General features: G+C 38.1%; 1 protein-coding gene across 1 annotated transcript in view; it reads right to left on the bottom strand.

Moving 5' to 3' along the window:
* Positions 1-12,157, bottom strand: part of LOC124260441 (rho GTPase-activating protein 39-like) — a 185,516-nt gene extending 173,359 nt beyond the window's left edge. The window contains 2 exon segments of the mRNA XM_046694760.1: positions 1,911-2,012; positions 10,875-12,157. Coding sequence (XP_046550716.1) covers positions 1,911-2,012; positions 10,875-10,918 — 146 coding nt within the window. The 5' untranslated portion in view covers positions 10,919-12,157.
* Between the last annotated feature and the right edge of the window lie 297 nt (positions 12,158-12,454).

Genomic DNA, 12,454 nt, shown 5'->3' with positions numbered 1-12,454 from the left:
TAGTAGAATTCTTGTTTCGTTTGTAGCTAATATCTACCAAGTTTACATATTTTATTAGTTTTATTCAGTTCCAACTGCATTGAGAACTGGTTCAGAATGCGACGAGTCAATCGAGACTGCCATAATTGGATTTTCCCTTGTCCCCAGCACATTTTAGTAGTCTCTGGTGAGTGGACCAGCGTGAATTTCAAAGGTTGATTATAGCATATATTACAAAGCTTGGCTTTCATTGATGCCTTTTATATAATAATGAGCAAACCAACCAAATTAATAATTCTACTTCATCAACAATGTGAAGTGTTTTTCAAAGTTGTTGTGTAATGGTTTACAATGAACATAAGGCAAATGCAAATGCATGAACATTCATGACAAATAAAACCATGAGCAAAATTACAACCTGAAAGAAACATATGTGACAAATTGGGATATGGCTGCACTTACAAAACAAACAAGAACACAGAAATCAAGTGTTAGTGTATTTGGTGACTGTCAAAAGAAATGCTTCTTTACATTGAATACTACCCCATTTAATCCAATAAGCACACCATCTGTACTATTACAGGGGTGGAAATAACCAATTGCCCGACGCCCGAGTCCAGTGGTTTTTTCTGTCGGGCAAGCAAATTTGTATATCACACTGTACCGGTGTCCAGTTGACTTTCCAATATTAATTATGTTGTTTATTTAAAAAATCAACAAGAAAACGGCCGGTATAGTGGAAAAATTATCAGGGCAAGTGATTTTACATGTGCCACTGTACCGGAGTACACTAGCAATTTTAAAGTTATTTCCACCCCTGTATTAGCTCATTATAACATACATAGTTGAAGGTTTCCTGGGGTTCTGGAGGGTTCTATGATTTCTGTGTATACTGTAATGGCTCATGTCACAAATGCTGGAATGCCTTATAAATATGATGAATACCACATGTCCAACTATGTTAGAAATGTATCTAGATTTGTTTGTCAAGCTTGTAGTTATTACACATGTGATATGTATTTCTGATTAGCATAACAAAACATAAATAATGTAATGTTGTGACATATGTTATATTTGGGAGATTACACTTTCTCAGTAAAATACAGATTCTAGTACTTTTGGGTTGAGTCCCATCCGGGATTCGAACACACACCCTCAGAGTCAGGCACCTAATGGCCAGCACACAAAGCGGTCTAGGCGGCTGAATTTGTGTGCTGGCCATTAGGTGCCTGACTCTGAGGGTGTGGGTTCGAATCCCGGATCGGACTCAACCCCAAAAGTACTAGAATCTGTATTTTACTGAGAAAGTGTAATCTCCCAAATATAACATATGTTACATTTGACCACTTTCTAAAATGGCATTGTGTATTATCAATGTAATGTTGTGTCCAGGAGCGTGTTAAATTTGACACAATAAACATTTCCATTTCAAAGTGACACTTTCTGCACTTTTCTGCACATATTTGTACATATTCTGCAGGAAATTCTTACCCCTGCATGTAAATATATATATATATATATCGTAGAACATCCAATATCAACCATGAAGATGCTCAGTGGCACCAAGCACATATTATGGGCAAAGCACAAACATTATTATATTACCCTGATTAACCAAGCTGCCTGTGAGGTGCAAGAAGGTAAACAGTCATATGACCATCTTATCCCACCGGGTACCCATTCACTGCTAGGTGAACAGAGGCAATATTGAACAAACTCACAATGTGTCATGTGTGCTTCATTGTGGGACAGAACCGAAGTCCTAGAAACTCTCAGGAATCAAATAGGTACATCTGTATAATCATGATAATCATACTTTGGTATTGATACTGAATTCCCATGGTGGCTTATTGTGTCAAATACGGTATCCTGTAAAACAAGGATGTGTGTAATGTAAGTAGGTGTGTGTATATTATAAAAGGGGGACTCACATTTTGACCCCTGGGGGTGGGTCCCACACACATTCGCCAGTGGTGAGGTTGGCGTACATGTGCTCCTTGGTCTGGGGCTCGATGATTTCCACCCATTCCCACCTGAAACAAACAACAACCAAATTAACACATCAAATATGCAACGGAAACATTCACAGAACCGAGGTTCAATACCATCTGCCTTTAATAGCAGTAAGTTGGGATTTATGCCGCTTTTAACAATATTCCAGCAATATCATGGTGGGGATACCAGATATGGGCTACACAGATTCAAACCATGTGGGGAATGGAACTCGGGTCTTCGATGTGATGAGCCGACAGTTTCACCACTTGGCTACCCCCTAGTCCCCTCTTAAAAGGACTTCACAGTGTCACTGATATACTCGTTGTTCTGAAGACATTTTGGATTTTTCATTAAACTCCCAGTGCAATGGTTGTATCGCCTGAATACACCTGGAGATGGGTATGATTGCACGTGAAATACAAAGTAATTTGGGGTATATAAGACGGTGGTAAACGATACACCATCCCATTCGTTCCATTTTTCGTCCCATTCGCTCTTAGGCATAAGACTTGTGGGATTGACTGTTTAGTTTGTAGGTATTTGACTTGAAGGTTTAGTTTGCTGTTGTTGTATTAGATTAGTGGCTTTTGAGTGTTAGATTGTTGAACTTGTATTAGAACACTCTAGTGCTTAGATGTTAGACAATTAATGGTATTTAGCGGTTTCATTTCAAAGTTCATTTTATTCACTTTCAGAGAATCACGTTTAGTTCGCTGTAAATCATGCACTAGTTTTCTCACTTGTAATAGTTATCACATTTACTTCCTTGTTTAGGCCAAAGGTAAGTTTCAAAATATAGTTGATTAGGTTTTCAGTTACATTTATTAGACAGCTCTGTTTATTTCCACTACGCAACACTTGCACAATATGTTTTTCAAACAATGCATATTGCTGGGATAGATTGAACAAAGAACACTTTACGCCACTTTTAGCAATACTCCAGCAATACCTTGGCAAAAGACACCAGAAATGGTCTTAACACATTGTACCCACATGGGGAAACGAACCCAGGTCTTAGTCATGACAATCAAACACTTTAACCACTAGGCTATTACCATGGAATCCAATGCAAATTGTTTTTTGAAGTTTCAGATATTTATGGGGATGAGTTTTACAACATGTGAAAGCTTATACATGTAACTGCTACATAATACTGTCAGTGTCAACAGATGACAAAACAAGTATGATAAAAATTAAAAAATACTGTCAGCCCAACATCAGCACCAGATATTAATCAGTGTCATAAAAGGCAAACAAGTTATACAAATAATCCTCAATGGGCCACGGAAATCAGATATGACACCAGGTGTTCAAAAAAATGTTACCCTTTTCAAGACTACCTTATCATCTGCCCTGCACCACTGGTATTACTTGGCACTCTAAAATTCACATAAAAAAATAAGTGCTTCTTTTTCGCCAAATTTCCTCCCAGCAGAACTATTGCCATACATATCTACTGCCTTTGTCCGGGCGGTGGGGTAGCCTAGTGGTTAAAGCGTTCACTCGTCACGCCGAACACCCGGGTTCAATTCCTCACATGGGTACAATGTGTGAAGCCCATTTCTGTTGTCCCCACCGCGATATTACTGGAATATTGCTAAAAGCGCCGTAAAACCATACTCACTCACTCATTACTGCCTTTGTCAAGTGTAATTCCATATTGCGAGCTACACTTATTAATGGTTTGTTTATTGGTTTGTTGTTCAATGCCACACATAGCAATATTCTAGCAATACCACGGCAGGGGACACCAGACATCGGGCATTTTGGGATGAAATTAAGTGGTTTGCATTAATACAAATAATGAGTGAGTGAGTTTAATTTTACACCGCTTTTAGCAATATTCCAGCAATATCACGGCAGGGGACACCAAAAATGGGCTTCACACATTGTACCCATGCAGGGAAATGAATTCAGGTCTTCGGCGTGATGTGCAGGCGCTTTAACCACTAGGCTACCCCACCGCCCCTATACAACTAATGAAACCAGCATTGATCGACTCATAATACCACTGACTGACTGACTGAGTTTAGTTTTACGCCGCTTTTAGCAATATTCCAGCAATATCACGGCAGGGGACACCAGAAATGGGCATAACACATTGTGCCCATGTGGGGAATCGAACCCGGATCCTCGGCGTGACGAGCCAACGCTTTAACCACTAGGCTACCCCACCGCCCCCTCATAATACCAGCACATTGATCATCACTTCATGGTACAGTGGTTACCTTCTCTACTGGTTTTTCATTCCAGTTGTGTCTGCCCACTAGTATGTATCATGTAATTTCTGTGTGGGGAACAGGTTTCATCACTTATGGATGTGTTACACATACTGTCTGGGAACAGGTGAACAGTTCACCCGCTGCTGCAAACAAATTAGCCGCTACAGTTAACAAGCATTAAATTTATATGTTATTGTTTTTGGTAAATATTGAACTGATGAATTAAAATGAATTAAAATCCAAATGTGTTAAAAAAAAGCGATGACATATTTTCGATACGTAGCACACGTCATAAACTAGAGGCCATTTAATTGGCTGGTTGAGACAATCACGTGATATTGGAAGGCGGAACTACGTTTTTCATTCATAACTTTTACTACGAATACAATGTTTACTACAACTTCAGTTACTCTCGTTTCCTCCTTCTGACACATTTATCAACACTAATAAACACTAGATTTCAGTAAAAAATAACACATATCACATTTTTCAAGAGTTTGTCAGAATTTGACTGTTTTGAATCGGTGCTAGATTTTCAGTCCTACAACAGTTAATGTCAATGCGCAGTGACCTTGACCTTTCTGTATATGTATTCATACACTTCAAGGCTATATTTAGATGGCTTTCAACATTGGAACTCCTGGTAAAACACTGTTATTTATTGCAATTAAAGAATTCTGAAGAGTAGGGACTAATAAAGAAATTAACACACTCTCGTAGATGTCATATTGTATGTACAGCATTCATGCCAGAAAAATGATATTTCTCTTGTTCTTGCTCATGAAATATCATTTTTCAGGCAGTCATATTGTAAATACAATATGACATCTATGCTTGGGTATTAATCTCTATGTAATGCTATTTAATAGAACAAGTTTAGGGTCCACACCCATGAGTGCAGGTCAAGTGCAGATCCAAAAATACAGTTTGTTATTTTGCTATTGCCTGTTCCTATGGACCACAACTAATTCTGGTAAGTGTCATACCCTAAAATGATCTCATATGATTGGTGGTCAGGATCGCTGACTTGGCCATTGCATATCATCATATGCCTGTTGAACACATCTATGCTCATGACATCAATCACTGGATTGCCTGGTCCAGACTCATTTTATTATCATATATCGGGAACATTGGTGAGAGTAGTGCTAAACAACAAAAAGACATGTTTCAGTATTTCTTACTTGTGTATGTGCTGTAAACAAAGATGCTCTGTGCAGTTTCTTCAAACAATAAAAAACATCAGGAAACTATAAGTGATGGGTATTGTTATTCTCATTCATCATATATCATTAATCCATCACTGTTTGCTTTCTCAAACCAATAATCAATCATGAAAAAACACCAATTTCACAAATCACAAATTTACCAAAATACCTCTCAATCCATTTATAAAAATACCTCCCAATTCTTTAAAAAACAACTCCTAACCAATGCCTACAAAAAATACCTCCCGATACCTACAAAATACCTAAAATACATTTTGATAGCTTAACAGGGGTGCAAATAACTTTAAAATTGATAGTGTACTCCGGTACAGTGGCACATGTAAAGTCACTTGCCCTGATAATTTTTCCACTATACCGAACGCTTTCTTGCTGATTTTTTAAATAAACAACATAATTAACATTGGAAAGTCAACTGGACACCGATACAGTGTGATATACAAATTTGCTTGCCTGACAGAAAAAAACAGTGGACACAGACGTCAGGCAATGGGTTATTTCCACCCCTGGCTTAAACAAAGATGTTCCAATACTATTAAAAAAATATCACTCCATACTTCAAAAAACAACTGACAACAAATACCTACAACAATAATACCTCACAATATCATAAAATATACCTTCCAATATCATAAGAAATACCTTCCATTACCTTAAAAAAAATACTTTCCAATATATAAAATACCTTCCAATATCATAAACACCTTCCAATATCATAAACAATACCTCTCAATATAAATATCTTCCAATAAAAAAATACCTTTCAATATCATAAAAAATACCTTCCAGTACCTTAAAAAAATGCCTTCAAAAACCTCTCCGAACCACTACCTACAGAAACAATACCACCCAATACCTCCAAACACTCAATTTAACATATTGTTGACAACAATGGCCAAACAGCAACCCTGTACGTAAAACCATGTTCAACAACAACGCTTCAGAGCTGACACACACATAGCTTCATGGTGTCCTCTTGTGTCACCTCACAGGCCAGTCACAGTGGAAGTGGTTAGAAGCACCCACGCCTGACAGAATTCCAGCACGTTCAGGATGCCGAATGAATAATTAACAGGAATATGCAGACATCTTTTTCCACAATGACGTTTACCACCCTGTGATGACAGTTTTAATGGTGACTTCTTGGATGAAGGCCTTGATGTTTCTGTTGTTGCTGACGGTGGCTGCACCAGCACAAGCGCTCACAGATAATAAATGTTGTACAATTGATTCAGGTATTTGCAGAAAGACGTGCAGTTAACGTAACAGTCGCCCGTGGAACTGCATGAATGGCATGGTCGAATTCCTGATATTCACAACATCAGCAGTAATGGTGCTTTAGTCACCTCTTTGGTTTGTTGTTTTGGCTGGATCCTCCATAATGGCTTTTGACATGTTGCTCGAATAAGTTAGGAACAACCTGATTCTCTTAAACTACTATAATCTATGTGCACTTGCATGACAGATTAGCTTTAGTAATGTGAAAGAGTAAGTAAGTTTAGTTTTACGCCGGTTTTTTGCAATATTCCAGCAATATCACGACGGGGGACACCAGAAATGGGCTTAACACATTGTACCCATGTGGGGAATCGAACCTGGGTCTTCGGCGTGACGAGCCAACACTTTAACCACTAGGCTACCCCATCGCCACTAATGTGAAAGAACAGGTGCTAACTTTTTTTAAAGAATAATAATAATAATGTGTCCATTTATTTAGCGCCAAACTCCACACTAGGTATGCTCATAGTGCTAACAATGAATAGCACAGCACATTATTACCCTGGATAACCCAAACTGCCTGTTTTAAGTACAATATACAGAAAACTACAGCTAAAACAATTGAGCGAGCTTACTTTTATGCCACTTTTAGCAATATTCCAGCAATATCACGGAAATGGGCTTCACACATGGTACCCATGTGGGGAATCGAATCAGGGTCCTCTGCAAGATGATACTACGCTACCCCACTGTTACAATGAACTCAACGGGACCACTAATTTTAGTTTGTCATAAGTGTAGTTTGTTACACAGTTTGAATAGACTATACACCAATTGGGTGGAACCAGTTCACTATAAATTTAGTGTACTGTATCAGTCAGTGGATGCTTGAGTTTGCTACTGTATATACTACTCAAAAAAAGACAAAGAAGTTCTTTCACAGTACCTTGGTTTATCTGTCATGCTATGATATATGAAGTGAGTGGGCATGGTTTCACACCGCTTTTAGCAATATTCCAGCAATATCACGGCAGGGACACCAGCTATGGGTTTAACACATTGTACCCATGAGGGGAATCGAACCCGGGTCTTCAGCGTGACGAGTGAACGCTTTAACCATTAGGCTACCACACCGCCCCTCATAATATATGAAAGAAGTGGTTGGTCCTTAACTTTATTTGACTAGTATATGATGAACAGCATCCCATGTTGGCATGACAAGCTATCACCGAAGTCAGGAAACCAGACCATCCATTTAGTTGCTGATTCCAATCTCACACGAGTCCAATTCTAACCAAGAACCCAAACTCAATCATTTACAGACACCATACACCTGGAATACTGTTCACTGTGGCATCAAAAAACAAAAACAAATGTAGTACACAAATGTAGCTTTAAACCAAACTTTCACTGGGATGTATCTAGGATACCAACCTAAGTGCTCTGGGCAGGATAACCAGACAAAAATCATTATTTTTTCAAAATTGTGACTTTTTTATCTATGTTTTGTTTCCCTTGTATTAGGAGATATTTAACAGTGCTGCATATGAATCAGTAAACCCTCTTTGATCCGCGATCGCTTCTGATATCAGTGAAATACAAGTCACCTCGACAAAGCCCTCACTTTAGCTATCACCGTAACTTGAAATGGGAATAACTTTTATCCAATCTGGGAATTACTCACATTGGCTGCAGATGAATATCCATCAGGCTGGTCCAGAGAAATCCCGGACTTAACATGAAGCAATTGAATTGTTTGTATATTTTAGTCTGAAAATGCTTCGGGATACAACCCAGCTCACATCTACATCACCATCACAAATGTGTTCAGATTCAATGATGTACAGTATTTCCAGGAAGAACTGAACATTTCACCAGCATATTATTTGCCCTCAGAGATAAAAATTGGCAGAAAAATCCCAGAGTAAACAAAATGCCTCATTTCTGTGTAAGAGATTATTACATGTTCAGTAATTTTAGACACCAAAATCTTTTTGCAACATGCCACTATGAATCATGCAAACACATTGTCAAGTCCAAATATGTTCCCAAACAAAAAATGTTTCAAATATTTCAGTGCTGAAGAAGAAAGAAAAAAAACAAGCAGATGACAAATAGGCCTCCAGAACATATCCGATAAGTTATCTCTGCTCAAATTTAAAAAAGTATATGGAACTTCATAAAACAAAACAATAAAAGCAACAGGAACTGACAATACGGACAAAAACATTTTATAAAAATATCTTAACCTGATCAAATTGACAGAGAAAGAATTCCCTCCGGACAGTTTCAACACAAATACATTGTGACAGCCAAAAAACCCCATTATTTTGTCATACTTTTAAATGTTTTGTTCTGGAACCATTATATCAAGCTGAAATATTCCCCAGGGGGTATCTTTTAAAATATGATAGAAAAATACTTCAAAGCCTTGCAAAAATGGAAAAACTGTTTCTTCGCAATATATTGTATTTGTTTTTGCTGACTGACTTGCAAAAAACAATTAATAAACTCTCATTAATAACAAAAACGTCTTTACAAAAGAAAGCCAAACTGGTGAAATTTCCAATGTTGCTATGAAGGACTGGTTTCCTATACTGTCTAGGAGAAGCTTTTAGTCAGTCTGTCTGAAAATATCAACAGGGCAATATGTGAGTGAGTGAGTTTAGTTTTAACACCGCCTTTAGCAGTTTTCCAGCAATATCAGGGCGAGGGACACCAGAAATGGGCTTTACACATTGTACCCATGTGGGAAATCGAACCTGGGTCATCATTTTAACCATTAGGCTACCCCACCACCTCACCGATATGTTAAATCACTGGCCTTGAGGCTTATGGGGATTGTAAAGCCTATCTTCTCAAGTTGAAATATATCGAACAATCCTTCAAGCAGAGGTTTGTGAGCTAAAGCTTGAAGTTTTGAAAAATCATGTGAAAATTATATGAACGTACCACTGAAAATCTGCGATGACACCAGATGTTCATCAAAGCATCCTGTTGTGGATGAAATCTCTTCATCGTAGTAACACATTTCAAAATTATACTGACAACATTCAGCAATATTCTGGCTAAATTACTAAATTACTTCAGTATGTAAATAGCTGAGTACAGACAATCCAGTGATATGAGCATTGATCTTCGCAACTAGGTCACAAAGTCAACCATGTCCGCAAGTCAACCATGTCCGCGAGTCTGACCACCTGGCCCAGTCTTGAATCAAGCATGGCTACAGAAAACCAGTTTCAACCCAGATTCTATAAACGGTTCTTGCAATGATGATAACAGTAACATACCTAGAAATAGTCCAAATTCAATTTCATTGAAAGAAACATTTAAATCTCTGCTAAAGACCCATCTGTACACTGCTACCTTTCAGTAAAAGTTATATGAACTATTTCCTCCCCAATATTGTCACAGTGCCACTGAGCATCTCTATGGTGGATATTAGGCGCTTTATAAATACATTATTATTTTTATTGTATTATTATTAACTATCCTAAGCTACTTTGGACAAAATGCAAAACTTAGCTGGGTTTGACACATTGGTCAGTTGTTACTAGGTACTAGTCCGCAATTATTGGACATGGTTTGTCAGTGTTCACGAATAGCGCTGGACCCTCAGACAAATCCAGCAGATTTGCTGTAGGTCCGATGGAAGTCTACAACCCGCCTGGCCCCAGTGTTAGACTGTATATTTCACAATGACTGTGACTGAAGTTGTTATATGTGACCTGTCACACTTGTTTGCTGTTTATGAATTTTACGCTTGTTAATAATTTCAGTGCCAATTACAAGAAATGTTAAATCTGAAATGTGTGTTTATTTTTTCTTCTGTGGGTCCCGTGAATTTTCAGTGGGTCAGACAGACATCTGAAACTTACAGGATTGAAACATCATTCGTGAACACTGTTTGTGTGAAACAGCTCGGCTTGGGTAGAATAGGATGAGGTTTCACTTGTTTGTGACTTTCATACGAGCAGCCACGTCTAACCTTGCTAAATTCTAGTTAACATTTTGGATCTTTAATAGGTGAAGTTCAGAGCCGCATAACCTTCAAGAACATTGCAAAAGCCTGCAACAGACAAAAAACCAATCTCCTTAACTTTCATTTCATCTAAAACCCTTGCTGTCTTTCCTACAGAATAGAGAAAAGGTTAAAGAAAAAGATCAATGGTGACAGTGACGCATTTATGGAGGTCTACCAAGGGACAAAACAAGATCAATGATACTGTACCCAAAATGGGAGGAGTAGGCCTGGTTATCCAATTTCTTCCCCATTCTGACGTTTCACTGGTTCATCTATCCTGATGGAACTCCAGCCTTCTTCAGGTACCAATGAACAAAGACTTCTCCTGAATCGCTATAGCAGCTTATATGATGTTATTCCAACTGCAGCATGGCTTATTGGTCAATATGTTTTCACTGTATAACAGGACAAGTCTTTGAATCTGTTCACAATGTAAATCACATTTATTGTTTGAACACATAACATGGACACTTCCCTTTTATTCGCTGGTTTGGTTGATATGAACACATTTTTCTTCGTCACCTAACCGTTGAACTGTCTTCCTCTCAATCATTCCAAGTTTCAAATTATTCCACAGACATCAATAATCCTTTGCAACCGATTGAATCACGACAATCCTTTTCATAAGAATCATTCAGAATGTAAAATTTCACTTCTATTTCTATATATAGCCATCAAAAACCTGTTTCAACTTGATCGACAATGCCTTAGTGATTTAAAAACAATATCACTTTCTGTATCAGAAGTCGCTTTTATCGCCTCTTCAAAGACAACGCATTCTTCACATTCCGCATAAAATAACACAATCACCAAGATCAAAGGGTGACAATTAAAAATAAGACCAGGACAGTCAGACTTGTAAGTCTGTCGTAGATGACACAGGGTCTAAAAGCGATTCATTCACAACGCCATCTGTGACCATGTCTGGCTCCAGTATTCCATTCTGGGAATCGTTTTCAGCTGTCCCGTCTAAGTCATCAATATTCCTGCCAATGACTGGTTAACACACAGCCGTGTGATCCATTCAAGTCTAAGCTACAGTTTCAATAAAGGTATCCTTGTTTGAGCGATATGATTCCTCCTCTATTCATAGTCGTATTCATCAAATATAATTACATGTCAAATATGACATTGGCGGCAAATACACGAGATTCTTGTTCACGGAATATGTTCATGAGTCATCATATGCATGTCCAATTCTGTCTCCTCTTGAAATCGTGATCATTCAGGATATCACTAAACACGTTTCAACCAACTTAGTATGTCCAATACCCACCAGTTGGAGATTTCTTACTTTTAATCAGTCCTTGAATATTTTCCACTAAACCACACCATTTTTTCCATACGTATCTTGCAGATGTTCATTTATAATATTTACTTCTTTTTCAAAAGAAGGAAAATTAAAGTGGAAAGTGACCTTTCTTAGAGACTCAATAAGAAGGTTGAATATGTAGCATGAGAATGATCAAATATGGAGCATGAAATAATCTATATTGAAACAGTATGATCCACACTGCTACAAGATGCCATCAAACTGTATGATCCACACTGCTGAAAGGTGCCATCTGAATATGCCACAGTTCCATCAGTAAATGTTTACAAAATCCAAAATAGAATATGGTTCCAACTTGACCATATTCCAAACAATTGGTTCCTGCAAGGGAAACTGTATCCCCAGGGCAGCTCATCCCCACTGGGCAGACTTGCTACAAATGAGCTGATCACCAGCACAGCGCCAATCCAGCAGGTGTCATCTGTTTCATATTTAATGGAAGCTGTCACTATCG

This window comes from Haliotis rubra, unplaced genomic scaffold, assembly GCF_003918875.1.
Source record: "Haliotis rubra isolate DU_JTF1 unplaced genomic scaffold, ASM391887v1 Scf763, whole genome shotgun sequence".
Classification (NCBI taxonomy): Eukaryota; Metazoa; Mollusca; class Gastropoda; order Lepetellida; family Haliotidae; genus Haliotis; species Haliotis rubra.
This window is presented reverse-complemented; position numbering and strand designations above follow the sequence as displayed.